Here is a 27,931-nt window from a genome sequence, read left to right on the forward strand (position 1 = left end):
ACCAGGCAACAAATATAAACAATACATTTTTAAAAATTGAATCATAATTTTTTATTTAGCAATAAATAATATGATCTTCAAATTTTACTGAAGAAATATAATCTTTGGTTGAGTTTTATAAAACAAAAATAAATACTAAAAGCATAAATTAACATTCATTATTATTTTGTAGATTTAAGAACTAAATTTAAATTCTATTTTAAGGTCAATTAAATACTGTACAGTAAAATTGTTTTTATACAACTTCTTTTTTTACGCGGTGCCATTAGCAGGAGTTTTGATTTTATAGATTCCAACTCAAATATGGTTATGACACATCATGTGTGCCAAAATGTTTTTTTCTTTTACAATATCCAGCCAGGCAGCCCAGTCATGAGTTTCAATAGAGGCTTACAAAGTAAGAAGTATTGAAATTATATCTTGCCAATGTTGTGACTCATACCCCTTGATAATTATTTTATTTTAGGAGATTTTACTGAAGCTGTTTGTGTTATTCAGTTAGAGTGACTGAACATAAATATATAAATACTATTAAATATAAATTCAATATTACATATTAGTTCCCTTGATTGGAGGTAGAACAGGTGTTACTGTAAGTGATGACCTTTGACCCATGTCTATTAGATCCTTGTCTGTCTTGGCCTCTGTTATGGGTTGATCAAAATTCAGTGATTTCAGCTCCGTCTCATTGGAACAAGTCAAACCACGACTCATCATACGTGGAGTCATTGGCAGGGTTCGGGGAAACAATACTTCACTTGTTTCCTAAAATAAAATTGACGTTTAGTTTTAGATGATGAAGAAAGAGTACAGAGTTGAAGTTGTGTTTATTATAAAGTCACTTTCATATTACCAAATTCAGAAATAGGGAGTACATATTGCTTTGAGAGCATAAACACCAGCTATTACACTTGTGTGGTGCAGCATAATGCAAGTGGAATGTTACGTACCAATGTCGCCAGTGCTTGGAACGGTGAACAAATTTTCCCAAATCTTGCTGTCGTTCTAGAGTTCACTTCACCGTAACGATGTCGGCGTTCTTGGCGGCTTTGTGTTATCCTAGCTAAACCTTCATCAACTCGTCGTCCTAAAATACTCTAAATTGCACGAAAGAAAAATATAAATAAAAACCATTTTAGTAATCATTATGCTGAACCATTTACTTAAACCGTATATCCTCGGGTATAATCCCACTTCGGGTCTAATCCAACCCCCTATGTCTGATTTCACAAACAGGCAACGGGTATAGTCTCTGTATAGCCAGTTCAGATGAGTTTTTACAAGAAATACTTGCCAATCATTTTTTTCCTGAACCAGGGTTTTCTTACCCAAGTCGGACCAATTTCGTGATCTAGAGGGGTGTGATTATACCATGAGGATATATGATACCTGTTTCAATGAAACCTTAAATTGTCAGGGAATCTCATAAATGGTGAACGCAACCACATTGAGGGCCATAATGTGATACAAGATAAAGAATTACCGGAGTAGCATTCAGAAGAGCATCAATATCACTAGAGTTCACCGGCGACTTCTTACGATTAAAATGCGAGAAAGACGTTCTTGACCGTTCAATTCCATTGTTTGGCACTAAAGCTCGTTCTCGAATTGTTGACGAGTTCGTGTGTGGACGAATCTGTTTGTGGATGGTTACATTCTCTTCTGTCCCATTTGTATCTGATTTAAGATCTTTCGTATGATCCTCAGTGTTTAGTTTTATTGGTTCTGTTATCTTAGTCAATGGGAATTGGTCTTGTGTTGTAAGTTGGTTGTCATTTATGTTAATGTCTGCATCCTCTTGTTTGTTTGTGTTTATGATGTTTATTTCTGTTGATGGTTCTACGTCACTATTGTCATCAGCTTCCAAGTTATCAATTTCTATAAAATATACAGATCAGATGCCCTATTTTATGGGTGTTTTTATTTTTGCTTATAGGCCTAAAAGAATGTTAAACTTAATAACTTCAATATTGAAGAAACCTTTCAAAAATAATGTTTTCGTTTTATCAGGGTTATCCCTGGTTTTTTATTAAGCATTTCTATAAATTTCTACAAAAATAATTTGAACTTGATGTTTCTTACCATTTTTTTCGCTTGTTTCACTCAGAATTTCTTCCATATCCGCCGACCAAGGGTTTCTAAAATGTTAAAATAATAATTTCCTATGAAATATTTCTAGACAGATAGTACTGTATATGGTAGAATTTAAAATGTTAATTCTAACAGCATGGCAATTTCAAGTAGATAAAAATTGGTGTGTTGAAAATTTGATGAAAATTCCTACTTACAGTGGGTACTTATAAGTCTCTGGTTTGCGGATATTCCACAAATGCTTTTGACCAAGCATTCCAACATAATGGCCTTCTATGGTCCAGAGCCTAGAAGTGCAATCAGTTGATGCTGTCAAAAGAAACTGCTGGTTCTCAAAGTCTATCAAATCTACACTGACGAGTGCTGTATCATGTGCATGCCAGGTGGTCACTACAGGTGGCTTTTCTATTTCTTGCTGTAAGAAGCAAATTAATAAAGATATACATAATTATATTGCATTTGTTGTTGCAAAAATGGAAGACACTATACACTGCTTGTGGGATGATATTTGGTGAAACAGCAAGATTGGATAGGATATTCAACTAAACAAATCTTAAAATATTCCTTTTACTACCTACAATTTGTGACATTGTTTATTATAAATCAGAACTAACATAATATTCAGGTACTCCGGTATCAGGTTTTCTTGAGTTGTTACAGTACTTACGTTTTCTACTGGAGATATAGCATAATCTTTGATGTTCCATATTGTAACAAATCCCTTTGTATCACCTGATATCAGTGACGTGTTGTCATGGTTACTGCACATACATAGTACTGATTCCTCTTCATCTTCACTATCACTGGCATAAAAATGACCTACATTTATAAGAAATAATGTTAATGAATAATGTATAACAAGTAATGTTAAAGCATGGCTGTCTGTACCACCACTACCACTGTGTATGCGATTTAGACAACACCATTGAATGGTATTGACCTACCTCTATAGTGACTACTACCATAAACACACCACAAGTGAAGATGTCCAGCCTCACTAGAGATCAACGTGGGGGCGTCTGTTAAACCTTGAGATAAACGGTGCTTTAAAAACATTACTTTGTCTACTGGTGCCTGTGAAAACCTGAAAAGTATTGATATTCATAATCAATTACAATTCTAACTGTTTGTATTTTGCTGTACCAGGTCATGGATGTCAGCTGGAGGTCAACCAAAATGTTGATAAATCTTGAATATTAATGGTTTGTATATCAAACATAAATTTGTTGTTTAGTGTGATATTCTCATCTTTCAGTTTACATATTTCTTGTCTTGTCTAGGAGTGGAGTTGTGGCTTGGTGGTTATGATGCTTGGCTACCACTCCAAGGGTCCTGGGTTCAAGTCCCGTCACATGTCAGGATTTTTTCTAAGGACCAAATTACTCCACTCCCAAAGACTTGTAATAAGACTTTGTTTATGTAGAGCATCTTGTGTATATGTTTGTCTTGTGAACCTCTGAGGGTCCCTAATGATCAGCAATAGCTGGATGGATCACCCTCATTAAATATGGTTATTTCTTGTCACGTACCAATTGTGTGGGTACGTTTTATTTTTACTTCTGTCTATGCCATGTATGTCCTGCAGTTACTAATTTCCTAATGTGTGATTACCTACCCTACTGGTTGTTTATGCCTCTGTCTGTGCCGTGTACTCGGCCGAGAATTGCTGGATTTGGTCGTTGCAGTGGATTGACATCGACTATTTACACTAGATGTTGAGAGAATTTCTTTTAATTGTTTTGTGCTGTAATCAAAATAAAAACTCTCTGTTAACTTTGCCAAACATATGATACAATTGTTGTACAATTGAAAGTTCATACATCAGTGTTTTTTGTTGTTTTTTTTTCCAAGAAACAAACTTCAATCATTAAAATTTATCGTGGAAAAAATGAAACAATGCACAAGATCAGAAGAGGTAGTGTTGCATGGAACAAGTTACTGTTGGTCAGTGAGAGGCATTTGAGAAATTATGTATAAGAGCTGACTATGAAATAACCAGATGGTAGCAGCGTGAAATGTAAAACAACCCTTTGTACAAAAGAGACAAGAAGTAGGTTACATTTCTGTTGGCTGTCCCTTTCTGAGGTGAACAAATGGCTTTTCTGTCTCAACACTCCAAATAACAATCTGTCCATCAAAGCTAGCTGTCGCAAGAAGATTGGGAGGAAAGAAATCCATTGTTAGGATGTCATCTTGATGCAGTTGGCCACCTTCCCAGCTTAGGTCAGCCTTCACAAAGTTTATCTAGGAAGAATAAAACAATCAGGAAAAGGTGTTTAAAGATCTGAAAAATGTGAAGAATCAATTTTCAAAAATGCATGAATTAACACCACAAATGTTACTGTAAATGTCGTCTGAAGTACGATTGATCCAATATTAAGTTCATTTGATTCATTTTAGAGTTTTGTGGTCAACATGAGTTCTCTATCATTAGTGGAATCATGTTTGTTACAACTCACTAGTTAAAAGTATATTACTCTACAACTCTGAAACATGGGGACTCACAAAAGAAGAAGCACATAAACTCGGCACATTTCACAGACAGCAACTTCGCAAAATCATAGGTATCAGGTTCCCAGACAGGATATCGAACATAAATTTATACAGAAGGACAGGAACAAAACCGATTTCATTAGAAATAGTCGACGCAAGATGGAGACTATTGGGTCACATACTTAGACAAGACCCATGTACACCAGCCAACACAGCAATAAGCTATCAGCAACACTACCAATATAAAATTTCGAGGAAGACCGAGAACCACCCTACCAATAACTCTCAGCAACGACCTACTCACCCTTTATAAGCATAATACAGACAGACATATCCCGGACAATTGAAAACCAAGAAAGACATGAAACAACTTAAAGAACTAGCCAATGAAAGATCAGACTGGAAGAAACTAGTAAAAGAGATTTACGGAGCAGCCCAAGCGGAAATGTCGGCAGACTTTTCAGCGGAAAGGCAGTAATAATAATATAATAATGTTTGAACCTGGTTGCTAGGTTAAAAAAAGATGAACTTACATCAGAGTCGCTGTCGTCATATTTGACAATCAGTCTGTTCCATCCAACTGATAAGATTCCTTTCTTATCCCCAAATGACACCAGACCAGTAATCTCCACATCATCTACAACATCAAGTTGATGGATGTTGTGTCCATTTTGAAAGTTCCATACCTGAGAATAATAAATTTATTTATTTTAGATTTATTGACTTAGTACAATATCCGACAGTAACATCTTATGAAGAAACAATTTAAAAAATAGGTATACAATAGAAAATGGAAATTTTGTTAATGATTGTTTTTTATCCATTTTTGATGGACAGTGTGAGTCTATTTTTCCAAACTATCTCGATCAAATTTCACCTTTCACCCAGTAAAGCAGCGCCTGGTACTGTTAAAATGCTGCCACCCACACTAAAGCAACCATATTTGCATGTGCTTTGATCTACATAAACCTGGTCACATGACATACCTTGATTGTTCCATTCCTAGCGCCAGTGATGAGTCGCCTTCCAGACATTGTGAATATCATGCATGTTATCTCCTCATCTTTGTGAGCCTTGTTGACTGTGTGTGATTTAGCTCCAGTCTCAAAATCCCATACAGAAATACTTGAATCATCAGCCCCTGTAACTATCTGTAAAAGCCCCATTGTTAAGCATGTTATTTCGCTAGTGTAACCTTACCAATTCCCCTCCAAAATACTATACAGTATAAACGATTTGTTAAAAGACTTAAAGTAGAGCATCTTGTGTATTTTTCCTGTCAAAAGACTGTCTCAATTTAGAGACAGTTCCAGTATTTGCTTGTTACAGGTAACACAAAGGATTCAAAAACAATAATATGTATATTATAATATAATTCTTTTTGGATCAATAGGAAAATCATCATCCTAATAACATTCAGCCTAAGATAGTTTATTTCATCTTTATTATTTATTCTTTTATTTTGGTAAAAAACTAGCCAGTTTCGGTTTTATACAGTAATAGCAAAAGTATTTTTGTATCATTATCACTAAACAGCAGAACTCACTTGATTAAAGCGTGCGTTGTAGATGGCAGCACACAGCGGCTCCTTATGCGTCTGTAGACCTCGATTCATATTTGCATCGGCACCACCAATCTTCAACGCAGCTACGTAGTCTCCACAAGTCACCATCATAGTGTTTATTGGCGAGTGTAAGACACGAAGACAAACTGCTCCGTATTCCGGGATGCGGGAATATTGCAATGATGGGAATTTGATGGAAACGGTTTGAAGACATGTGTATTCCTTTAAATCCCAAACCTTGACAACCTGCAAACAAATAATCACATAACAATCACTATAAATGTATTATAGCACCAGCTATAATAATGATAAACTTGAAAATTTATAAATATTGCAGTAAACACGATAGTTATACAAAAAAGTAATTCAATTCATTCAACTTCAACTGAGTTGGGAAGTAAAATAAAACAGCACAGTTGTAGTTTGGTGGTTAAAAAAGATGTCTAGAATCAAAGTTTGTTAGAATTTCAATTCTTTAAAAAATCTTATTGTACACTGGCGTGAGAACCTACTGTAAAAATTTCTCTATAGCGAGGTTTCAATATATACTAATCATTCCATATTAATTTCAAATTAATGCTGTCATTTTCTTTCAAATGGTAAAAGGTTTAGTATTTAGTTTTTTCTTTTGTAAAACATAAAAATGTTGAAATTTACTTTTAAATATTCTAACCAAGTTGTACAATACATTTTTTTAATATAGCCCAGTCCATCATAATGATGTCAACAATTATACACAACCTGTATATATAATATATATAAATTAGTATGGCTCTAAGCACAAACAATTACAAATATGTGAATATTGTTTATTTTTAATCCTTTACAAGAAGTTGTTGCTGCTAAATAGTGTATCTTGCTTTAGCATGTAAATTTAAACAAGAAGCAAATACAATAATTATGAATATTAAAGTTTTGAAAAATCTTACAACATGTAAACTTGGACTTGCTCTTTTTAATGAAAATAATTCTAATAAAATATAATACTTATGCACTAATTACTTTTTTAAACTAACTTTCATTAAAAGCTAAACAAAAATGGGCAATTGAGGCTACAGATTGAAATAAGCATTAACAAAAGTATTTTAAATAATTAACCATTCCTCTTATTGTACTATTTATGATAGCGTGAGAACCTATTGTATTAAAACATTAGAATAATTAATAACAAAACTGATAGACTTTCATCAACAAACAAAACTAATAATGTACAAGGTTAGTTTAGTTTTTATATTTTAAAATAATAATATAGTCTACTTTCTCAACATAAAAGCCATTTCATAATATAATTTATTCCTCAACACATAATACTGTAATCTGCAAAAAAATGTTGCAAATATAAAATATTGGTTTTAGTAATCATTGCCTTATTTGAATACCCTATCCAACCACACTGTACTATCAACTGCACACCTCTTAACAATACCACACAGGACAAACTACACCACATACCATGATATCATAGTATGTATGCACAACAGAGAGGTCAACTTGTAGACTTTGTGTCAATTTTGTTGTTTTTATAACTTTCCTTTTCCTTTTGTTACATAGTTTGAACTGAGAAAACAGTTTAGATTTGAGAAAGAAAATTAAATTATTGCATTACAACAAACCAGCACTTTCATATTTCATTCTAACACTGTAAAGACGTGCTAAACACAGATTTTTACAAAGATGAAATCTCTCATGATCCTCATAATCTTCTTGTTGATATTCAGACATGGAACTTCAGATTTTGTTGAATTTGATAGGCTTTACTATCAATTATCAAACTATAGACAGTCTGTGAGCGTTTTATCAGCAAGTAAAGAATACCGGGTTCTTCCAAAGGACTTTGTTGTTAAAGACAAGGATGCTGGACTGCATATCTTTAAAGATTACACTTTTAAAAAGTTTAAAATTAGATGTCCACAGTTCATATCTCTTGATATACCACAAGGCCAAGGAATATACACTTGTGAGGATGATGACAATTTACAATATTTGGTTCCTACATCTGGTGTTCAATATGAAATATCTGACGAGAAGAGCAAGTACATTTCTTGTGAAGGTTTGAATAAAATTATTGAAAGCAAGGAAGTACAAATTTCTTGTAATATCATTAGATTGTCAAATGACTTGAGTTATGATGTCACCATTGGGTGGATCCAAGGAAACTACAGTATCATACATTCATATTATTCAAATGAGGAAAGTTATAATCAGACTATTGATGGTTTTTATTCTGGAGAAGTGATATTCTTCTTCTGTTTTTTAATTCCAAACACAAATAAAAACAATTTGCAAATTTGGTGCTGCACCAAGATATTAAATGTTCACCCGCAATTAATGGTGGAGGTCAAGAGGTTATACGAAACATCTGAAATGTCAGTGAATCAGAATTGCTTCAAATGCTATGCAGAAGGTGGATCAGGTCACAAGAAAATCAACAACTGGCGTTTGAATGAAGAAAGAATGACAGAGAATGATTACCAGCAAGAGACAGATGAAAGATGTTTTAACAATTTACCAGCTGGTGATTACACTGTCAAGTGTCTGGTGAGTACAGAGATTCAGAAAGGATCTGATGAGATTGAATTCACAATTAAAGATGTCGGCATGTCAGTTGACAGAGTGACAACTCAGACATACAAATCGACAACTTATACTTCCCAAAACTACAACAAGGTAAATGATATCAACAACAAACAGAAAAGGAGCAGTGATAAAATATATATAATGGTTCTAGCAACAAGTACTATCACACTGATGGTTGTTGTCTTTATTTTGTTTCTCTCCATTCTCAAAAGGAAACTTGACAGCAGGAAACATGACAACAGGAAACATGACAACAGGAAACATGACAAGAAACATCAACCTGAAGTGTTTTATCAAAGAAATACTGTCTATGAAACTTCTGATGTTGCAGAGACCAAAGTGGAACAACAAAACTACAGTATAACAATTGCAAACACATCTAAAAGACAACAACAACCAGAAACAAACATTGATGTATTGTATTGTGAAATCAAAGAAGGAGATACTGTCAACAAGTAATTAAACGTACGCAACTTATATCATTAAAAGCAGTACAAGAAGCTAAACAATCTCTTAAAATTACACCAAATAACATCACAGAAATAAAAAAAAAAGGTTTTTATTAATTAAACATATGGCTGAACATTTCCAAATTGTCTCTACTTTTTAAGATTAAGTGAAAAAAAACATTAGTACTTTGTATTAGTAAACAGTAATGTAGCAAACATTATTTTAAAACCATTTTGTAGAGTTTATTAATTTGTAAATTACCATGTAGAAAATGGTTATGTATGATAATGTAAAGTAGTTATAAGGCATGATTGCCAAATTTGCAAAAATGTTAAGGCCTTCTCTAGAAAATCTTGACCATTTGTAAATATAAAATAACTTAGACAGATTTTTTTTTAAACTCTGAAGACATACACAACTACAGATTGATTCCTGGGTTTAAATCATAGCTCCTCACCAAAATCTAAACAAAGTTCTCCTTGTTACATTCAGCATCCCAAATATCTAACTAAATGCTAATGGGAGAAATAAGTTTTTAATCAATGTAAATAGACATTATTTAAGATCAGAACATGTGATTTTTTTTTTCGATTTACTGCTCCATCTAGTATTTTCAGTAATATTACTGAGCAAATTAGTGTTTCTCTCTTTGCTGTGTTTATATTCTCCACGCTGTTCAATTCGTAACCTCACCCAAAGGTCATTGTTGCAAATTGAGATACTTTAATATTTTAATATCACTACTTTTGGCTATTTGCATTGGAACACTATAGTCTTTCAACATCAATATTAATATATCAAGACTTTTGAACATGATTAAATGCCTGTATACTAATCTAGTATTGAGTAATGTACTTTTTTTTGCTGCACTTAGATCGCAATATTTTATTTCTGTATCTGGTCCCAAACTCTGTAATGATCTTGATGGAAAACTGAAAAAATTCACTTTCTTTGTTAACTTTTTATAAAAACAAACCTTATATTAGTATAAAGTTTGCGGTACACCACATATGTAGTGCTGAAAAGGAATGTTGAGTTTTTTGACGTTTTGATCAATGTGCTTTAATCAACCTCAGCAGGGGCGGTCGCAGGACTATTTTAAGGGGGTTGCCCAAGAGTCCTCACAGGGCTGTAGATACTACTGAGTATTTGCGCCACAGGCCCCATTTTTGTTAAATGACACGCCTAGATGGCCGGAAATGGTAATCTCGCACATAAAATTCACAATAAATCGGGCTACAGTAGCAAACAGATCGTTTCACGCCTGTTTTATCCGCCGGTAAAACACAATCGACAAACAAAGGATAACATTTTTTGCGTTCAATGCGAATGTCAGAGGAGGTGCCCGACGAAGGTACTTCCGGTAATGTAATACATTCTAGCAATTAAAATCAATTAATACATATTATTTATTATCAATTAATTTAAAAAAAAAAACAATTTAGAAAAAAAATGTGAAGCTGCTGCTATAAAGATATTGATCAAAATGTTAAATTGTATTAATTTGAAATAAATGCTAAATAAATCAGTAAACCCACAATTTCCAATATTCATTTTCATTTATCCACTATAAACTGTACAACCACACTCCAGAAAAGAAAATATGATCGAAATTTGCAGAAAGAAGCAATTAAACGCTGTTATTTCAAAGTTCGGAACGTCCGTAATTATTACGGAAATTCGCCCAATTATTACGGACGTAGGGAAATGAAAATAAACATGGTACTACGGAAATATTTAAATGATGTGGAATCCCCGGGAAAATGCAATGATTATGGAGAAATCAACGACCCATATGATGGGGTTTAACATGTAGCGGCCTTTCGTACCTTCATGCACACAAGCAATCCAAACAGTCAACAAACAACAAAAACCCTGACCACCGGTAAATAATTATGCACGGTATCTTTGATGGCTGGTTAATTTTACACTGCAGTCTGTCAATTTACATAAGCCTATAGTCTTTTCCAACCCTGGACTTCTATAACGTTAATGGTTAATACATAATATGATGAAATGGAATCTAAATTTTAATTTAGTGGCAGAAAAAAACATTTAGTATGAAATTAAGGGTGTTGCCCCCTGGGTCCACCCCTGCTCAGGACATATTGATTGCACCATGCAAACATTCAAACGAAACAAAATCTTATATTGGTGCCCTTGAGGTTAGACTGTTTTGTTTTTGGCTTTGTAGTGTACTTTTTAATATCATAATCAACTAATACAACAAGATTCTTATCTTTAAGATCCCTATCGATGACTCTATTTATGAAAATTGCATAATGTATTTTACATTTTGATTGATAAATGATTGTCAAGAATTTTTTTTTTTATTTAATACTTTTTTAAATTTTTAATTGTTTAAATTACTTGAGTTGATAACTGGTAAATCTTCCAAAATGAGTTTTCAGAAAAATTGGTAGTAAAAATAGAACCATTTATTATTTATTTATTTATTATTGTACTATTTAAGTTTGAGAACCTAATATTAAAAACATAGACCAACTAAAAACAAAACTCAATTTGTTATTTTAGTTTAGTTTTCAGATTCTATAATTATAGTATAGTCAACTTCCTCAACACAAGAGCCATTGCATAATCTCAGAAAAATGTGATCATCAACCAACACTTTTACACATCCAAACGTTTTAACACTTGAATCATTGGTTGATCATTTTAGATTTTCACTAAGAAGCATGAATTTTAAACCGTCTTTGATCTTTGTAATATTGACGCGCTTGTCATTTTTTAATGGAGTTTCTGCAAGTTTGGTTGAATTTGATAATGTTTACTATTACACAAGCACCTCTGTGCAATATGTGAGAGTTGTACCAGCAGCAAATAAACAATACCAGATTATTCCAAAGTACTCTGTAAAAGAGTCAGACAACTTCAAAAAACTACTTATCTTTAAAGACTACTTTAAAAGGTTAACAATTAGATGTCCACTTTTCATATCTTTTGCTACACAGCAAACACGAGGAATATACACATGTGAGGATGGTGATAAGTTACAATATTTGGTTCCTACATATGATGTCCATTTTAGAATACCTGATGGGGATAACATTCACATTTCTTGTGAAGGTTTGAATAACATTATTGAATGGAAGCAAGTTCAAATTTTTTGTAAGATCATCATAGTACCAAATAACCCCATATGTGATGTCACAATTGGGTGGATCCAAGGAAGGTACAACGTCACACAGTCTTATAGTTCATATAATATAACCTATAATCAGACTATTAATGGTTTTTATTCTGGAGAAGCAATATTTTTCATTTGTCTTTCATTTTCGAACAATTGGGAAACTTGGTGCTACACCAAGATATTAAAAGTTCACCCGCAATTAATGGTGGAGGTCAAGAGGTTATACGAAACATCTGAAATGTCAGTGAATCAGAATTGCTTCAAATGCTATGCAGAAGGTGGATCAGGTCACAAGAAAATCTACAACTGGAGTTTGAATGAAGAAGGAATGGCAGAGAATGATTACCAGCAAGAGACAGATGAAAGATGTTTTAACAATTTACCAGCTGGTGATTACACTGTCAAGTGTCTGGTGAGTACAGAGATTCAGAAAGGATCTGATGAGATTGAATTCACAATTAAAGATGTCGGCATGTCAGTAGACAGAGTGACAACTCAGACATACAAATCGACAACTTATACTTCCCAAAACTACAACAAGGTAAATGATATCAACAACAAACAGAAAAGGAGCAGTGATAAAATATATATAATGGTTCTAGCAACAAGTACTATCACACTGATGGTTGTTGTCTTTATTTTGTTTCTCTCCATTCTCAAAAGGAAACTTGACAGCAGGAAACATGACAACAGGAAACATGACAAGAAACATCAACCTGAAGTGTTTTATCAAAGAAATACTGTCTATGAAACTTCTGATGTTGCAGAGACCAAAGTGGAACAACAAAACTACAGTATAACAATTGCAAACACATCTAAAAGACAACAACAACCAGAAACAAACATTGATGTATTGTATTGTGAAATCAAAGAAGGAGATACTGTCAACAAGTAATTAAACGTACGCAACTTATATCATTAAAAGCAGTACAAGAAGCTAAACAATCTCTTAAAATTACACCAAATAACATCACAGAAATAAAAAAAAAAGGTTTTTACTAATTAAACATATGGCTGAACATTTCCAAATTGTCTCTACTTTTTAAGATTAAGTGAAAAAAAACATTAGTACTTTTATAAAAGTTTAAACAGTAATGTAGCAAACATTATTTTAAAACCATTTTGTAGAGTTTATTAATTTGTAAATTACCATGTAGAAAATGGTTATGTATGATAATGTAAAGTAGTTATAAGGCATGATTGCCAAATTTGCAAAAATGTTAAGGCCTTCTCTAGAAAATCTTGACCATTTGTAAATATAAAATAACTTAGACAGATTTTTTTTTTTAACTCTGAAGACATACACAACTACAGATTGATTCCTGGGTTTAAATCATAGCTCCTCACCAAAATCTAAACAAAGTTCTCCTTGTTACATTCAGCATCCCAAATATCTAACTAAATGCTAATGGGAGAAATAAGTTTTTAATCAATTGTAAATAGACATTATTTAAGAACAGAACATGTGATTTTTTTTGGATTTACTGCTCCATCTAGTATTTTCAGTAATATTACTGAGCAAATTAGTGGTTCTCTCTTTGCTGTGTTTATATTCTCCACGCTGTTCAATTAGTAACCTCACCCAAAGGTCATTGTTGCAAATTGAGATACTTTAATATTTTAATATCACTACTTTTGGCTATTTGCATTGGAACACTATAGTCTTTCAACATCAATATTAATATATCAAGACTTTTGAACATGATTAAATGCCTGTATACTAATCTAGTATTGAGTAATGTACTTTTTTTTGCTGCACTTAGATCGCAATATTTTATTTCTGTATCTGGTCCCAAACTCTGTAATGATCTTGTTGGAAAACTGAAAAATTCACTTTCTTTGTTAACTTTTTATAAAAACAAACCTTATATTAGTATAAAGTTTGCGGTACACCACATATGTAGTGCTGAAAAGGAATGTTGAGTTTTTTGACGTTTTGATCAATGTGCTTTAATCAACCTCAGCAGGGGCGGTCGCAGGACTATTTTAAGGGGGTTGCCCAAGAGTCCTCACAGGGCTGTAGATACTACTGAGTATTTGTGCCACAGGCCCCATTTTTGTTAAATGACACGCCTAGATGGCCGGAAATGGTAATCTCGCACATAAAATTCACAATAAATCGGGCTACAGTAGCAAACAGATCGTATCACGGCTGTTTTTTCCGCCGGTAAAACACAATCGACAAACAAAGGATAACATTTTTTGCGTTCAATGCGAATGTCAGAGGAGGTGCCCGACGAAGGTACTTCCGGTAATGTAATACATTCTAGCAATTAAAATCAATTAATACATATTATTTATTATCAATTAATTTTTAAAAAAAAACAATTTAGAAAAAAAATGTGAAGCTGCTGCTATAAAGATATTGATCAAAATGTTAAATTGTATTATTTTGAAATAAATGCTAAATAAATCAGTAAACCCACAATTTCCAAAATTCATTTTCATTTATCCACTATAAACTGTACAACCACACTCCAGAAAAGAAAATATGATCGAAATTTGCAGAAAGAAGCAACTAAACGCTGTTATTTCAAAGTTTGGAACGTCCGTAATTATTACGGAAATTCGCCCAATTATTACGGACGTAGGGAAATGAAAATAAATATGGTACTACGGAAATATTTAAATGATGTGGAATCCCCGGGAAAATGCAATGATTATGGAGAAATCAACGACCCATATGATGGGGTTTACCATGTAGCGGCCTTTCGTACCTTCATGCACACAAGCAATCCAAACAGTCAACAAACAACAAAAACGCTGACCGCCGGTAAATAATTATGCACGGTATCTTTGATGGCTGGTTAATTTTACACTGCAGTCTGTCAATTTACATAAGCCTATAGTCTTTTCCAACCCTGGACTTCTATAACGTTAATGGTTAATACATAATATGATGAAATGGAATCTAAATTTTAACTTAGTGGCAGAAAAAAACATTTAGTATGAAATTAAGGGTGTTGCCCCCTGGGTCCACCCCTGCTCAGGACATATTGATTGCACCATTCAAACGAAACAAAATCTTATATTGGTGACCTTGAGGTTAGACTGTTTTGTTTTTGGCTTTGTAGTGTACTTTTTAATATCATAATCAACTAATACAACAAGATTCTTATCTTTAAGATCCCTATCGATGACTCTATTTATGAAAATTGCATAATGTATTTTACATTTTGATTGATAAATGATTGTCAAGAATTTTTTTTTTTTTATTTAATACTTTTTTAAATTTTTAATTGTTTAAATTACTTGAGTTGATTTAACTGGTAAATCTTCCAAAATGAGTTTTTCAGAAAAATTGGTAGTAAAAATAGAACCATTTATTATTTATTTATTATTGTACTATTTAAGTTTGAGAACCTAATATTAAAAACATAGACCAACTAAAAACAAAACTCAATTTGTTATTTTAGTTTAGTTTTCAGATTCTATAATTATAGTATAGTCAACTTCCTCATGACAAGAGCCATTGCATAATCTCAGAAACATGTGATCATCAACCAACACTTTTACACATCCAAACATTTTAACACTTGAATCATTGGTTGACCATTTTAGATTTTCACTAGGAAGCATGAATTTTAAACCGTCTTTGATCTTTGTAATATTGACGTGCTTGTCATTTTTCAATGGAGTTTCTGCAAGTTTAGTTGAATTTGATAATGTTTACTATTACACAAGCACCTCTGTGCAATATGTGAGAGTTGTACCAGCAGCAAATAAACAATATCAGGTTATTCCAAAGTACTCTGTAATAGACTTCAAAGAACAACTTATCTTTAAAGACTACTTTAAAAAGTTAACAATTAGATGTCCACTTCTCATATCTTTTGCTACACAGCAAACACGAGGAATATACACCTGTGAGGATGGTGATAAGTTACAATATTTGGTTCCTTCATATGATGTACATTTTAGAATACCTGACAGGGATAACATTCACATTTCTTGTGAAGGTTTGAATAACATTATTGAATTGAAGCAAGTTCAAATTTTTTGTAAGATCATCACAGTACCAAATAACCGCATATGTGTTGTCACAATTGGGTGGATCCAAGGAAGGTACAATGTCACACAGTCTTATAGTTCATATAATATAACCTATAATCAGACTATTAATGGTTTTTATTCTGGAGAAGCAATATTTTTCATTTGTCTTTCATTTTCAAACAATTGGGAAACTTCGTGCAAAACTGTGACATTAAAAGTTCACCCACAATTAATGGTGGAGGTCAAGAGGTTAAATGTAACATCTGAAATGTCAGTGAATCAAAATTGCTTCAAGTGCTATGCATCAGGTGGATCTGGTAGAAAGAAAATATACAACTGGAGTTTGAATGAAGAAGGAATGACACGGAATGATTACCAGCAAGAGACAGATGAAAGATGTTTTAACAATTTACCAGCTGGCGATTACACTGTCAAGTGTCTGGTGAGTACAGAGGTTCAGAAAGGATATGATGAGATTGAATTCACAATCAAAGGTAAACATATCTGTACCACTGCTGAGTGTATAGCAACAACAAATGTGAAAAACAACCAAGACCCAAATATCACACCAACTAACAAAGTGTTTCAGACAACACCGAAAAATTGCAATCCAGCTAGTGACAACAACAGTAATAAAACCACCACAATGGCCCTGGCAACAATTACTGTTATACTGATTATTGCTGTACTTGTGTTACTTTATCAACTCAAGAAGAAACTCTGCAACACACCACAACCTGTCTTGCATTATCAAAGAAACATTGGCACAACGGTCCAAGAGACTTCTCACATTCCAGAAACCATTGGAGAGGAAGATGTTTACTATACAATTGATGACACACCAGCAGAACAACAGGCTGAAAATGACTATGTTATGTCTGACACTGTGGTTGAGAAAATGAGGTGCACAAATGAAATTATGAACAGAAGAGATGACAACATTAATAATGACGAAACTCCTCCACATTATTTTGTTCTGGATTCCCAATAATTTGAATCATACTTTTCTGGTAATTACAGCATTTTTTTCACCTAAGGCATAAATAATGTTGTCCTTCTTTGTGTTTATAAAACCTCAGAGTTGCAGCTCTTTTATTATCAACATTTTTCATTCATTAATATTAGCTTAAAGATCTCTACTCTGCGTAGCACAGATCTTAAAATATGCATCCTCCATGTACAGTATATGAGTAGAAATAAAAACCAATTGAATTGAACAAATGTTCATAAAACTTACTCATTTAATAGATTGGAATAATTTTGCTTACATAACTACTAATAATAACAATCAATAACTTGGTATACTCAGAATGAAAACAAAAATAGACTTACCCCATCTTTTGAATAACTAAATATTTGGTGATATGGTTCATGGATGACTACATCCACAATGGACATCATGTGACCGGTCAGCAATGCAATTGGTTTATCCTCTACGTACGGATTCCAAAGACGTATACAGTGGTCGATGCTTCCAGTAGCAATCATGTTTAACGTTTTGTTGAAGTCAAAGCATTCCACGCCCTGCAAGAAAATGTTTTTTAATAAAGTGTATATCAGCATTCTATAAAATAAAGGCATTTAAACTTTGTGTAGTCTGATGCTTCATTCTTTACTGTGATGCCCAAAAATTGTGTTTGTTTAATACCACAACAATTGTGTTCAATTCAATTCAATTTATTTATTTTCCAGACAGACATAAAGAAAGAAAGACATATAATACAATCAAAAATACAAACACTAAAAAAACTGACACCAGTCTGGCGGATTGTAGAAAAGTGACGAATTCACTATGTGAGTACTCTCCTTCTGGTGCAAATCTTAAAGTTTTTCAAATGAACTAATACACTTTTTTTCTGTATGATAAAGATGATTCCCTTCCCACAGTTTATCTTCAGTAATAGCTTAGTACTTTCTTTTAATTTTGCTTCTAACCTATTTAACCAGAAATCCCAAACAACTCGCAGTCTATTCAACTGTAAAAGACTACCTGGTTGAAAACACTGGAAAGGTAGTGTGAAAATGAACTGGCCAACCTACCACAAAATACCAAGTACAATGATCTAACAGCCCATTCCCTGACCCTTTACTCAATCTACTAACCTTGCTCAATTTGAAAACATAAGTTTTTTTCTTGCCCTGTATATCCATCATCACCATCGAAGTCTTGTTGCTGCTGCTTGACGACAGAATGAAATCGTTTTCTGGGATGTAGCGTACTTTACGCACCATCTCATTCTTGTGTATGTTTGGTAGCACAACTTGACGCACAAACTTTTGATGGAGATGTAAATCCTAAAGTTCAATGAAAGAAACATAAAACGATAATTTCTGGAGTTTTTGCTAGTAGACGATGTAAAAGGACTCAAGGAGAATAAGATCACATGGTCTCACCTGTGTCCAAATCTTCTGAGTGCCTTCAGCATCTTTGAACATTGTGGCAAAGAGGCTTGTCATTGGTTGAGTGAAGTAAAACAAATGGATAGACCCCATGTCAAATCCAACGACAAGTAACGATTCACCAGCAAGATTCTAATACGAAAAGCACAAAAAAATGTATTAATTATTAGGCACCAAAATTGATTAGAGATTGCGTTTCATTATGCAATGAATGAATGTCTACATGGACACTCTCTCTTTTACAAATGAATATTTATTATTTTAATTTAAATTGATATTGAACAAAGGAATGCTCAATCTCCACAATCTCTCCACTACTTTCCACCTCAATACACTTTGTTTATGATACCGTATCAAATTAGAAATACAAAATTACCTTTTTGTCATACCAGTAGTCCATACATATGGGCATATCATTCAAAGCTAATGTAAAAAATATAAAAAACAATTTAGCCTCACAATTATTTTTATTTTGTCATTTGACTCATTTAGTATTACCTCTGAATCTGCAATTACTTTATGATTACATTTTCCGTCAATTTTTTGTATATTTTATAATAAGTATCTTTTAAATAACCTTATGCATATTCTATACCGTATAAATGGAAATCTTCAAAATAAGAGTTTGTTGAAATATCCCAGAACCGTATATCTCGTCCCGTAGATGCTATTGCGAGTTTGTGTACGTTCGGCATGTAAACAATATCTGAGTACCAAGTCTTGAATCGTCGTTTTGAAGTACGTGGATCATCATTCTCTGACACGACCTTATGCCATTTCTCGAGGTGTAGCTGTGAGTCGAATACTCCCAGAATTCCTTCTTTGCTAAGCGTGATGAACCGGGTTGGATTCTCTGTTAATGTTATGCTATGCGTACATTCTTGCTGCGTTAAAACAAAATTTAACTAAATTTACAATTCAATAATTTTTACATAGGATTTGAGTTTTCATTCCCTTTCAGCACATCTCTATTTACAGTAGACTAAATTCAAACACAAAATTTATATTTGGTAAATCCATTGAATGCAGTCCTAGTGTATTCCCACCCCTTTAATTTTTGATTAATATCTTCATTATCCCCTGGAACAATAACTCTATAACTAATAAATTATACAGTTTTTTATAAAACGTAAGATATATGTAATTGGTTTTTTTACAGTAATCAGTTTTTGGATTAATATTCATACTTGTATACATTTTGTAATATGATGTAAACCCTGATAAATTTATCTCAGGTCAAGAATTCTACTTACCCTATTTTGAACAATGTGTCTTATCTTAGGATCTGCTGAGAACGGAAGAAACTTTTTAAGTCTCATGTAGTCAGTTTCTCTAAGCTGCATCAGCATGTACGTACAAAACTCATTCCAGTCCACATAACCATCTGCTGATGTGTCAACCTTTGAAAAAACAGTTTGACATTCAAAATATTCTTTTGATTAATTTAACATTAAAATACAATTCTGTGCAATACAATTTATTCAGTAATGTGTAATTTCCAAAATTTTACATTAAAAAATTTTTTCAATCAAACAAACTGCAATACCGTATATTCAACTGCCTACGACTATGAAATAAAAATACCGATTTTCTACTATTGATTAATGTGATTTAAATTGAGCACTATGTTATCTATGTGATGTTGTCTAATACCCGCAGTACAGTATGTATGTGCAACACAAAAGGTGACAAATTGTTACACGGATCTCTTCTGCGATAATCTGTGAGGTTTATCTCACCTTTGCAAAAAGCGTCTCCATCTGTGAGTCCCATGCCGAGTTGCCAAGCAAACTCCCGATCATCTCCTTAAACTCCGCCACATTCACGTTGCCAGGCTGACGCTTCATTGGCGGGCCGCTCGGTGCATAATAGTCCAACTTAGGAACAACAATGTTTTCATTCTCATCTGGTTTGTGTTGAGCAAACTTTTTCATCAGTTTCTTGAGATGGTGTAGTTTTATGTGCTCTTCAAACCTTTGATCTGTGGCTGACTCAGGCCTGGAGGACAACAGACAAAAACAAAAGTTACTTTACAAAACATAGAACAGAGACTAAATTATGTCTCTCTGTTGATAGGCCTACGGTAGAGGTATGGAATGTACAAGAGAAAAAAACTGATTTTTAGAATTACGATAAAAACGCTAAAAAGGAAAGCGTACACAAAAACTAATGAAAAAAAATATATATACTTTTGTCATTTCAATCTGTCACATGGCTTGAAAGCCTTTAGTGCACAAAGTGTTTGACAGCTGAGCATTATAGTAAAATTACCAAAGTGATACCAAATATTACTGTAATTTGTTGGTCAATTTGTGAGGTGGTCATAGAAGAAATTATTAATACAGCCTTTATTTACTTTGAATAAATAACATTGTCATTTTAATTGTCTGCGCAAGACTTACCTTAAAAAACGATATTAAAAAACCTGTCATTCACTGGTAATATTAGAACACAATAGGCAGTGTATAGACACTAAACAAATATTGGAGCATGCATTATTGTTTACTCAATGTGTTGACATAGCAACCATTCAGGATTACACTTGATGATTTACAAGGATTATTGAAAGTGGTATTATTGAATAGATGAATAAAAGTTATTAAAGATGCACTCAATCGTTTCCAAAATAATGCTTTTAATAACGTAAATTGTTGTAGATAATTTAAAAAAACATTTTAATATAAGTATTCTTGACTGTCAGCCATTTGATATCAATCAATTTTTTTTATATAATTTCTTATTGATAATTCCAGCATTGAATACTAATTTTGTAAAGATTAAAATTTTTTTTTTCATTTTTCCTATTGCATATGCATTCATACAAATGAGATATCAAAATAACTGGAAAAGGTCCTAAATTTAATAATAACATTTAAAAAAAAATAATACAATTTTATTTTAAACTAAATTTAAAACGACTTTTGGGCGGATATCTTAGATTCCAGTTATATATAAAACTGTATTAATGGGTCCTACTAAACACCAAACACCAAACAATCTAACATTGTACATAACCCTTCCTAATTAATAACTCAGTAATTATCATCCTTATCAAGTATCAAGTTTACCACCATACACATGTTGTTTCAATCCATCCCCATCATCAAGCTGAAAGCCTTTTGGCCACACTGTTTTCAGGAACAGTGCTCTATAGTATAAAGTCAAGATCCGCAATAAACTCGACACATTGACATTTGAATTTGAGGAAATTAAGAGTCAGTGCAGCTTAAACGCTAATTACAAAATCTTTTAACTTGTGTGCATTGGGCCTCAAATATGATTTTAATTATTTGCATATTTGACCAAAACACCTGCAACAGGTGTTTTAAAAGAAATTAATTAATCGAAGTTCACCAACATGTGATGTATATATTGTCAGGTTTTTTTTAAAGTAAAATTGGTTTTTGAAAGAAAAATGGAAGTTTGTTTTTATACAGGCAGGCCTGTTGATTTCCAAAGAGTACAGATTACATTAAATAGAAATACAATAGAGCTCCTCATTAGGGATACCCCCTATTCAGAGGACACTTTCCTATGAAATGAAAAGGGGAAATATTGTGTTTCACTAGGAAATATGGGGGGGCACTTTGATGGTTCCCTAAGTTGTCCCCTCAATAGGGGTTCTACTCTATAGGAAAAAATGATTTTATAATGTATAATATGGGGTATATGGTACATTTAGTAATTAGGTAAATAATAATACAAATTCCAACTGAGCATGTAAACATAACATTTCCTGTTCTACAGTAATAAACCGAGGAAACACAATACAATCATGTACTTACACAAAAGAGTCAATGCTATCTGAGTCTGAATCAGAACTAAAACTTTGATATCTATTCATAATTCTTGATTGTAGGTATTTAAAACTCAGAAAAAGTATAAACAAAGTATCATTCTATTTAAAATTTAAGAAGTCTAATTCCGTTCTTTGTAGTTTTAACATCATTAACTTGTCTGAAAATTCAGAATTTGTTTTCAAAGTATTGTACATAATAGTAATTATAAGATATTATCCAAGATAAAGGCAGGTATTGTTCATCACCATTTCCAGAAAATTGTATCTCTTGTTCTATCTAACTATCCATGATAAGCAGTTTTATCTTTGATAGTATTTCACTATGATTCAAGAACTTTCATACTCTATCTGTTTCCAAATTCCCCCTATTAGTAAGTTCCTCCTCCATCCAAAACGCATTGTAAATAGATCATACATTGATGAATAAAAAGAAGATTATTAAAAATCAATATTAGTAAATCTCTGTAAAACCTAGGTAATCAGAAGTAACCAGCAAGTTCCTCTTTTCTTTCAATAAGTTGCCCTGCAGAAATACAGTAAGCTTCCAGTTCTTTCAATCTCCAAATAGAACCTGAGCACTTCACATTACTTATATAGCTCTTGTAGCAAATGAAGCAGTATTCACGATCACTATGCACCTATCACTATCAGTTGAGTAACAAAATAATCCTTCATTATCAGAATCTAATTACAACGGTAATAAACAGCACACCAGCTCATGAATAGCAATCGTCAAACGGGTATTACCTGATACACGCTTTCAATTATTCATAGTATACAGTTTCCATGGTGACTGAAATTTCTGCTATCCAATATAAACTGTATATTGTTCATTTGGTGGCCATTCATGTGTAAAAGAGACACTTGAAGTTGTTGAAGTTTATATACAGCTTTCGCACAAGGATAATAGTAGCTTATATTTGATATAGGTTGCATTTGTTGCCCTTTTTATCCTAAAGAATGAACAGTTTTGTCTTTCAATATATAGTTTATATCTCAATGCATATTCCATTGAGATTCTGTCACCACTGTAACGTTGTATGTCAATAACTATACTAAATCGTTAGGAAAATGATATACCAATTCCATTTACGTCACAGAGTTTGCATTCGAAAATTCTTATCTCCACTAAACAAACCAACTAATTAGTTGTAAACTAATGGTTAACAACTATGGAATGCCACATTGTACAATGAACTCTAGTAGTAGTAATAGTCACTCCAACCATGGAGGAAATGCTCCAAACTTTATATACTGCATAGATGATTTAGTTTTTTTTTGGTACTTAAACAAAATCATATCTTGAAAATGAGGTCAATTTCTACGTATGAAAGCATGTACAGGCCAACTGCTAATTCCAAGTCAAATCTCACTAAATTCAAGCAACTAAAATTCAAGCAAGCATCCAATTAAAAATTGGAGTTATTGATTATTAATATCAACAACACAGTAAAACAGCCTCACAGTTGTAACAGTACGTGAATTTAATAATTATAAATCCATATTACAATGCTACCACTTATTCAGTAAATCAATAATTATCGTATGATTCAAAATAAAATGGTTTAATTATCAACAAGTTAAAGATAAATTGTAGATAAAATGGAACATTGAAGGTTAAGCAATGGTTAAGTGACTCTACTGTTATCTTAATGTATGTGCCAATCAAATATGAATTCCATTAGCTGGCGACAATCACAAACTTATGGATTTAGATTAGAAATGGCGCTGGAAAGGAATCAACAACAGAACGGGTAAACTATGTCCTTTCCACAACATTTTTTTTTAAAATTATTTTCCCTTTGAGCACAAACATTTAAAGAACTGTGAATTAATGCTATAACAATTGTCTTGTTGTTAAATTGTTCAAATTCCTATGGCTTGTATTATTCTGTAGAACAAGAAAGTGGTTTGGGGTCTTGGTGTTTATGACTTTGCAATCCAACGGTTCCTGGGTCCAAATCCTGTTTGACATCACTCACCCTGTAGATAGACTTTCATTAAGAAATCGCTTAAATGTGCTTCTGGCAATTCTTGCCAATGTTTACAAAATAATATAAGTACCATAAGTAAATATGAACACACCCACTGAATTCAATAATTTCAATAATTTTATGGATAGTATTGTTTGTTTCAAAGTATTACCATGGAGATACACAGAAACAAACATAACAAGAGTCCATTAATCAGAGATCTACTATATAGTTTGATATAAGTAAATCATATGCAAAAATATGATATAGTGAGTATGATGGATTGGTTCATATGTACGTGCCCTGCCCTACATACAACAAGTGGTTAGATTGCCTTGCGCATAAGCACATCAATTACTTAGAAGAGATATCAATCTATAAAACGCTTTGAGCAGATATACTCAATGACTATCTTCACTTGAAGCAAACAATTTTTTTTCTCATTCCTACTACAATTCAGTTCTTTTTTTATCTTTTTTCTAAAAAAAAATTTAATATATATCTTTCGTTTGATTGTTATTAAACATTAATTTTTTTATTTCAATCATTGTTGGCAATAGCTCTTGACTCTCCTCAGTGTTCACGTTTTATGTATCACTGAAAGGAATAAATAAAATATAAACTGATACCTAACATGAATGAATTACACTACCCTGTTTCTATAGATGACTGTAGATATGCACAGATTCCCTTTTGCTTATGGTATCTTGAATAGTAAAGGAGTTGTTCCTACTGTACCACTTTGGTCTTTAATTAAAGCATCAATTAAAATAATGTTTTGTGTGGAACATTTGAAGCATATTAAATTGATTTCAGTGATTTATAACTGCAATTTCCTTAGAAACTCATTCACGTCAAGTATGAGCATTCATTATCAAAATCAATACAGCATGTTAACGAGCTACTAAATGACTTCTATTAAACTTGTTATTGACGCACTATTTAGGTAATAAAAATGTTACAAAGAGCGCGGTTTAATAATGATGATGATGATAAGTTGATAGGCCTTATTATTCTGTGAATTATACCTAGTAATTTGTGTTAATGACATGCTGTTGAGTTTAATAAAATGTTAACTGAAAGTATAATTATGATGATAAATTGATATATTATTACCAGTATTGTTATTATTCTGAATAATCTAGTAATCTAGAACCCTAGTAATTTATGCTCAGAATAAAAATGTTACAAGAATCTAAATTTAATAATGATGATTCTAAAATGATACATCAAAAAAGAAACACAATTGCATGATGCAATTGATATAGAGCAATATTAAAGTATCATAAACACATTTTATGATCCAATTCATCTAAAGTACCTCATTACCTATCACTTGAAGGAGCAAATTAAAATTGTTGTAAAAAAAAACCTGCTTTACTAATGTTATTTCTAAGAATGACATAATATAGTTGATAACCATTTCAAATTAAAGGTTTCCATGACAACCCTTCTACCTATTTCAATAGCCAATAATATACTCGGGTAGTTAATTAAATGTTCCCATGACAACTATTATGTTTTCTTTTGACTCCATTTTATGAGATTTTCATAGTAAATTATAACCGATCCATCACTATTATCTTTGATAGTGTGTTTGCAACAAATAGAATTCTGAACTCTGTACTTGAGATGTGATGTCATATATAAATGATAATTGTCATATAAATGATTAATTATATTTATGTAGTAGAACTAAAATAGAATATTTTTTAACCATTACAATAATAGTAGACTAGAGGTTGCACCTACAGTAGCAACTACTCTACCTCTCTATCAAGACTGAAATTGTATAACCAAATTGGCAAATCTGTAAAAACGTTTTGTAGAATTTTGTAGAGTAGAGAGCGCTACTCATAAGTATGCTATCTAAACACTCAGGAAATTAAACACTGATTACTGTATCAATTAGTTAGCCAAATTATTCTCCAGTAAAATAAAAAATGAAAAAATAGATATAGAAGAAAAGTTTATATATAATACAAATACAAAAAAGTTACCTTTAACAATAAATATTTCTCTGTATTAGTTAAAATAATTCCATAATCTTGGTTAAACCTTTGTAAATTTGTCCAAATCTAGGCCCTTCGTACGTTTAATATCTCCTCACGACTATTACAGTTTCCCCTTTAGAATCAGGTTCTTCCCCTATCACAACAACTTATACAACCTGCCTAGGGGTCGAAAACAACTCTTTTCATGTGTATTGATTGGCCATGTGATCCTACTCCCCATTGTATTTTAATGGTTTCTTTTGTCAGTACCTGTCTAATTTGACTTGTCAATGACTTTGTTACACTCTTTGTATCTATGTGTTAACAATAACAGAGAGGTGTGACATCTTTATGGGTATCCAACCAAGTTATATATAATTCATTTATGTGATTGTGTATAGCTGTCCATTTCTACATTGGATTAACCATGGAGGTATATACCTCCATGGATTAACTATAATAAACATCTTTTATATAATATGAATAGTTTAACAATTTTAATATTAGAGTGGAATTGAACTGTTTTAATGTCTGACTTTTTCAACTTAAAGTTTTAGATCATAGTTGTAATCGTTAAACTATGATTAAACTATTGTAATGACATGTATTTTACTGATGAGTAATTGTATTGGATATTGCATCAATAAGTGTACTTTAAATACTTTTATTATTATCATAATAAAATTAAAACATTATTACTACGATGTTCCCTAAAAGAAAAAATAGTTTACAAAAAAAAAAGAAAACTAAAACCTAAAGCTCTGTCAAACTAGTTTGACAAAAAAAGTGTTATGTGCCCAAATATGGTAGTGATATAACCAAATAGGGTAGTGATATGACATCCATATATGGGGACATCACATTCTTTTCACATAAAGTTTGATAGTGTAGGCTTTAGGTTTGTAGAATGTATTACCTCTTTGATTTCTGCCTTACACCCTCTTTAGTCATAGTGAACTGAAATAAAAACAAAATTTGTATTAAATAACTGTATTATTAAAATTATAGTCCCAGGTATTATTAATTATTATTAAAATATCTTTGGTGTACTTTCCTTTTTTACATCTGTAATAATAAAAATAAAACTTTAATAGCTGTTATTACTTTCATTTATAATAATATATCTTTATTATTTTTGTAATGGAACCTCTTCCACCAGAAACATGTTCTTCCACGAGGCTGTATAAAATTTAAAAACAAATGCAAATATAGTAATAGAAAATAAAACAAAGTTTTAAATACAGTAAATAAATTGAAGTTTAAGTCTCACCCTAGTCATTATAAGTATGTGTTTTCTAGTCTACAGAATAGTCCCTTCACCAGACTTTAGCAGAGTATTTAGGAAGGCAACCACCAAGAATGATTCCAGGATAAAACTGCATACATTATTTATCTTTTAAACACGCCATAACTACTGTCAAAATCGTACAATACATTTTTATCTAA

General features: G+C 32.2%; 1 protein-coding gene across 1 annotated transcript; it reads right to left on the reverse strand.

The window, feature by feature from the left end:
• Window positions 1–91: 91 nt before the first annotated feature.
• Window positions 92–27,764, reverse strand: LOC144839341 (cilia- and flagella-associated protein 337-like). The gene is made up of 21 exons (XM_078694657.1): window positions 27,756–27,764; window positions 27,402–27,442; window positions 20,459–20,717; window positions 19,973–20,119; window positions 19,315–19,603; window positions 19,096–19,142; window positions 18,714–18,851; window positions 18,423–18,614; window positions 17,652–17,843; window positions 6,131–6,394; window positions 5,571–5,735; window positions 5,118–5,270; window positions 4,151–4,335; window positions 3,707–3,835; window positions 3,036–3,175; window positions 2,759–2,910; window positions 2,289–2,506; window positions 2,083–2,138; window positions 1,484–1,878; window positions 951–1,097; window positions 92–765 (listed from the first exon to the last, which is right to left on the reverse strand). The coding sequence occupies exons 1-21, from the start codon at window positions 27,762–27,764 to the stop codon at window positions 550–552; spliced, it is 3,534 nt and encodes a 1,177-aa protein (XP_078550783.1). The 3' UTR covers window positions 92–549.
• Window positions 27,765–27,931: the final 167 nt, after the last annotated feature.

The sequence above is a fragment of the Antedon bifida genome, chromosome 4 (genome assembly GCF_963402885.1).
Source record: "Antedon bifida chromosome 4, ecAntBifi1.1, whole genome shotgun sequence".
NCBI classification, from domain to species: domain Eukaryota; kingdom Metazoa; phylum Echinodermata; class Crinoidea; order Comatulida; family Antedonidae; genus Antedon; species Antedon bifida.